We start from the raw sequence: 6,000 nt of genomic DNA on the forward strand, positions 1-6,000 counted from the left end.
ATAAGTAAATCATAGAACTCCGGAATCCCAATTATGAAATAAGTGATTAACTCCAATGTACTTAGGGACATCAAACAAACTGAATGTAACTAATGTTAAAAATATTTTTGAGATCTGCCTCCTTTACTAATATGTACACACTGACAAATAACCAATTCTGAAAACAGCATTATTAGTATGACAATAAATTTTTATTTCACAATCCATAACAATGGGTCTTATAATGAATATTCAATGTACCAGTACCATGATCTACTTAAGTAGGCCCAAACGGAGTCAACATAATAAATACATAAAGTCTGAAATGTTCTGGTTTTTAATCATTTAAAATCTATGAAGAAATTCAGTAATATCTCTAACTCAGATTCTGAAATTAGTTCATACTAAATTAGAAAGTGAAATTTTAAATTCATTTCTGCACCTTAAGCTATGAACCTTGGCCAAGTTATAGAATGCAAAAATCCAAATTTCCTCATCTGTAAAATGGAAGGACACTATTACATCTGCTCTGGTTATCCCACAAGGCTGATATAAAGAAGAAATCAAATAATCTATGTAAAAATTCTCTGAAAAATATAAAACACAAAGCAGACAGAAGATGTGATTATTAGTAATAAACAGTTATTATCCCAAGATGGTCAAGTACACTGAAGATGAATTACTGTATTCTAACAGAAAAAAAATAATCTGTTATGCTTATAAGGTTAAATTTCTTTTTTTAAAGATATGCATTTAATTTTTTTAATAAAAGAACAAAAAGTTGAATAAAAAAATAAAAGGAAGAAAATATACTGACAGAATTAGAATAATACAGGGAATTTTTTTCCCAAAGTAAGGGGAACACATATTACTGTGAAATAATTTATGAAAGGCAATGTCATTTTAGATTAGGTGGAATGAAATCATGGTAGGAAACTAAAATATAATAACATTTAATATTTATTTAACATTTAATATTTAAAACTCACCTCTGCCCATTTAAGAATACAGGTCATACAGAAGACATGATTACAGCTTTCTGGAAAACCAACTTCCTTCCCTAATAGGCAATTAAGACATATTGGACATCTGTCAGCTTCACTGTACAACAAACCAGTGGTAGCAGTATTATCTTTGTCTTCTTCACCTGTAAAGTAAAGCAGCCATATATGCTTTCAAGTTCTCCAGACCAAATGACTTATATCTGTGTCAGTATCATGGACTACTACAAAGTAATAGTCCTTTCTACTACAAAGTAATTCAATCTAGATACTTTACAGTAAATATACTCATTGAGCACAATACCCCCAATATTAATTTGTTTTTTAATAAGGAAGTGAAAATAATTTTTCATTCATTTAATTTTAAAATAATAGTGACATGGTTAAAAAATTTAGAAGTAAAAAAAAGATTATACTTGTAGTGACAAATCTCCCACCCATATCTACACCTAACCATCCAGTTCTACCCAATGTTTCAAAACTGTTAAGTTTCTTCTCTATCCTCTCAAGGATTTTTTTAATGCATAGACAAGCAAATCCTAATGCATGTTCTTTCAAACCTCCTTCATACAAATGCTAGATCACAATAACACACCATTTGCTTTTGTTTGTTTGACCTATTGAATGTTCACTTATTTTTAACCTTTGGCTATTACAACAATGCTGCAACAAAAAACTTTGTCATTAAAAACTTTACGCTTTTAATAGTACATAGGATTAAGTTCACAAAAATGAAATTGTTAGATCAGTATGTATGTACATTTCTAATTTGAATAGATACACCAAATTATACCCCTTACAGTTTGCACTAATTTAAACACTCAGCCAGCCATGTAACCAATGTACAAAGTTACACATTGCTAACTCAAAATAAATACAGGAAACACCAAGACTCAACATAAAATAAAACAAAAATAAAGAAATGGTCAACTGAAATATAAAAAGTATACACCACACAAATGGAAAATCTGGGATTGTCCTGGGAGCAAATGTCCGCACTAGTCTTCAGATCTGGAGATTAAGCCTTAGGACCAACCCAGGTGGGGAAACTGTTTCTGAGAGACTCCCATATTAATCAAAGACCCTCAAAAGGTGCTAGTGGTTCCAGAATGGGTTAGGGAAAAACAAATACAACCTCTGGAGGAAGCATCCCTAATTTAGCCCTCCAGGATTCCATAGATTAAATTTACCAAATATTAGCTCATAATCAAACATTGCCAAACCCAAGAAAATAAACTGCCTTGAGTAAGAATCTGCAGAAACAATAATTTATTTATTTTTTATATTTATATATTATCTTTATTTATTATAAACTAGAGACCCGGTGCACGAATTCGTGCACTGGTGGGGTCCCTCGGCCTGGCCGGCGATCAGGGCCGGCTCACCCAGTCCCGATTGGGGCCGATGGGGGCCAGCTGGCCGGGAGGGACCGCTGGAGGGCTCCAGGGCATGTCCGACCATCTCACCCAGTCCGTATGTGCCAGACCCCAGCAGCAAGTTAACCTACCGGTCGGAGCATCTGCCCCCTGGTGGTCAGTGAGCATCATAGCGACTGGTCAAGTGGTTGACTGGAATGGTCACTTAGTGTCTGATCTGTCGGACACTTAGCATATTACGCTTTTATTATGTAGGATTTATTTAGATACACACTGGCTTTAAATATAAGAATTTTCAACTACTACATAGAATGCTTGAACAGCAGACTAGACCTAGAAGAAAATAATATTTGTGACTGGAAGAGAGATTTCAGGAAACTACCTAAGATTGTAAGAGACAGACAAGGAGATGTAACCTGTGAAAGAGAGGTTAGGAAATGAGGTCAGACCAAATTCTATAACATACTAATTGAAGTCTAGAGGAAAAGAATAAAGGAGAAGCAATGGCTAAAGCAGTAATGACTAGGAAATGATAAATTAAACAAAAAACAAAAAACAACACAATCCAACAGATAAAGGATACACAACGTATGCTTAAACAGGAGAAATGAAAATAATCCATGCCTAGAAACAATGTAGTAAAACTGTATAACATTAAAGATGAAAACGATATTAAAAGCAAAGAGTTAGAAAAGTCAGTTTATCTAAAAGGGAATGACAATTGAGGCTAAAAAGAGATTTCTAGACAATAAGAAAGAAAACAAAAAATGGCTAAATAAGTCATAGAAGAAAAAAAAGAAAAGAAAAATAAATAAGTGATAGGAGGGGGTAAAAAACTATTAATCCAGAATTGTATATCTATCTTTGAATAGTTTTGAAGAGAAAAAATAAATACAAAAACCTAAGAGTTGATCACCATTAGACTTTGCAGAAAAGGAACTTAAGGTTTTTTCAGAAGAAAAGAAGTAGAGAAAAACAAACCCCTCAAATACTATCTGTATCAAATATCATTTAATTTGTGATGTCCTGAAAAAAATAAACACAAGACACCAAAATGATGGAGGCTATAACCTATAAATCTAGAGTAGGATGATCACAGTTAAGTGTTCTAAGCTTAAAAGATTAATTTTAGAAACAGAGGAAAATATCAATGCTATTTAAAAAACAAAACAAAGAAAGTATGTAATTCCTAAAAAAGTAGGGAGCAAAAATTTAAGAAGAAAAAGGTCAAGAAACCAAAACCCTTGATCAATTGAAAATAAGACATGACGGGGAGGGAGAGAATGTGTACACTCCTTATTCAGGCAGCTTATTTGAGAATTTAAGAACAAAATAAATAAAATAAAAACTTCTTGTGTATTTTGAAATGTATAAAAATGAACAGTTTGAAAGCACTAAGTTTGCTTTCAACATATAAGCTTTATAAAAATGAAAATTTACCTTCCATATCTTCATACTCCTGATCTCCCACATTTAAGGTATAAACAGTTTTTTTCTTCATTTCTCCTTGAAAAGGGGTTTCCTATAAGATGAATTATAATAGAGACTTTTAATGTATGCCTTCTCCCAATAATATAAAAAAGACCCAAAACTATAAGAAATTATTTTACACATAAAAGAACATAGTACAAGCTGGTAAATTTTGTGGATAATCCAGTACATTTTTATACTCCTTGCCATCAAGTACACTGAAAGGAAAAGCCTTACATAAGTATTAACCAACAAAGACTAAATGATAAATTGTGTGTTCAGACATAAATACAATTGGAACACAGAAAAAAAGATAGCAATTTGGACTAGATTTTTCATTGAAGGTGATAGGTTATATATGTTGAGGAGTTCAAGGCAACAAAGAAACAACATAGTATAAAGGAAAAAAATAGTATTTACTAGGCCAATCTGACAAGAACAAGAGTGAATAAGTGAAACTGAGAGAGAGTGTGCGTGTGTGTATGTACTGAGGAAGGATGAGCATGTATGCCAAGAAGTTCATCAGAAAGATTACAATGAAGGGTAATGAGAGTAATAAGCAGAGCAATGTAAATCAAGTAGAATTAGATTATAGAGGTATCACTAATGGTTTACTAAGAAGTTTAAATTCAATCTTATACAAAAAATAAATAAATAAATAAATAAATAAATAAATAATCAATGAAACCAAGAGCTGGTTCACTGAAAGGATAAACAAGATTGATGAACCTCTAGCCAGGTTCCCCAAGAAGGAGAGAGGACCCAAATAAACAAAATCAGAAATGAAAGAGGTGAAATAACAACAGACCCCACAGAAATACAAAGGATTGTGAAAAAAAAATACTATGAACAACTATATTCCAACAAACTGGTGAACCTAGAAGAAATGGACATATTCCTAGAAAAATACAACCTTCCAAAACACAATCAGGAAGAATAAAAAAAATCTGAAAAGGCTGATAACTATGGAGGAAATTGAAACAGTATTAAAAAAAAAAACTTCCAGCAAACAAAAGCCCTGGGCCAGACAGAATCACAGGGGAGTTTTCCCAAACATTCAAAAAGGAACTAAAACCTATCCTTCTCAGACAATTCAAAAAAATTCATGAGGAAGGAACACTTCCAAGCTCTTTTTTTAAAGACAGCATTACCCTAAACCCAAAACCAGATAAAGACACTACAAAGATAGAGAATTATAGACCAATATCCCTGATACACATAGATGCTAAAATCCTCAAAAAAATTTGAGCAAATCAGATCCAGCATTACATTAGAAAGATCATACACCAAGACCAAGTGGATTTATTCCGGGGACGCAAGGATGGTACAATATCCGCAAATCAATAAACATGATACATCACATAAACAAATTGATAGATAAAAATCACATAATCATATCAATTGATGTAGAAAAAAAGCATTTGACAAAATCCAACACCCTTTCTTGATAAAAAACTCTCAGCAAAGTGGGAATAGAGGGATCATGCCTCAACATAATAAAAGCCTTATATGACAAATCTACAGCCAACATCATACTCAAAGGGCAAAAACTAAAACCATTTTCCCTAAGAACAGGAACAAGACAGGGATGCTCACTCTCACCACTCCTGTTCCACATAGTACTACTAGAAGTGCTAGCCATAGCGATCAGACAAGAAGAAGAAATAAAAGGCATCCAAATTGGAAAAGAAGAAGTAAAACTGTCATTATTCACAGATGACATGATATTGTACATAGAAAACCCTAAAGACTCCATCAAAAAACTACTAGATTTAATAAATGCATTTGGCTATGTAGCAGGATACAAAATTAACACCCAGAAATGTATGGCTTTTTTATACACCAATAATGAACTCACAGAAAGAGAAACAACAAAAACAATCCCATTTACCATTGCACCAAAAAAATTAAGATACCTAGAATAAACTTAACTGAGGAGGTAAAAGACCTGTAACTCGGAAAACTACAGGACATTGAAAAAAAGAGACAGAGGAAGACATAAACAAATGGAAGAATATACCATGTTCATGGATCGGTAGAATCAACATCATTAAAATGGCTATACTAACCAAAGCAATCTATAGATTTAATGCAATACCCATTAAAATACCAATGGCATATTTCACAGACCTAGAACAAACTCTCCAAAAATTCATATGGAACACAAAAAGACC

At 32.7% G+C, this 6,000-nt stretch overlaps 1 protein-coding gene across 5 annotated transcripts in view; it reads right to left on the reverse strand.

Annotated features, from left to right (window-relative positions):
- SCAF11 (SR-related CTD-associated factor 11) overlaps window positions 1-3,878 on the reverse strand; it is a 44,335-nt gene extending 40,457 nt beyond the window's left edge. For all 5 annotated transcript variants that reach the window (XM_014529540.1, XM_014529543.1, XM_014529542.1 and 2 more), the window contains exons 1-2: window positions 3,797-3,878; window positions 969-1,126 (exon numbers count right to left, since the gene is read on the reverse strand). In XM_014529540.1, the coding sequence (XP_014385026.1) occupies window positions 969-1,126; window positions 3,797-3,857 (219 nt within the window). In that variant the 5' untranslated portion in view covers window positions 3,858-3,878. The remainder of the gene's footprint in view (window positions 1-968; window positions 1,127-3,796) is intronic.
- Window positions 3,879-6,000: the final 2,122 nt, after the last annotated feature.

Source organism: Myotis brandtii, unplaced genomic scaffold (assembly GCF_000412655.1).
Source record: "Myotis brandtii unplaced genomic scaffold, ASM41265v1 scaffold686, whole genome shotgun sequence".
In the NCBI taxonomy this organism is placed as follows: Eukaryota; Metazoa; Chordata; class Mammalia; order Chiroptera; family Vespertilionidae; genus Myotis; species Myotis brandtii.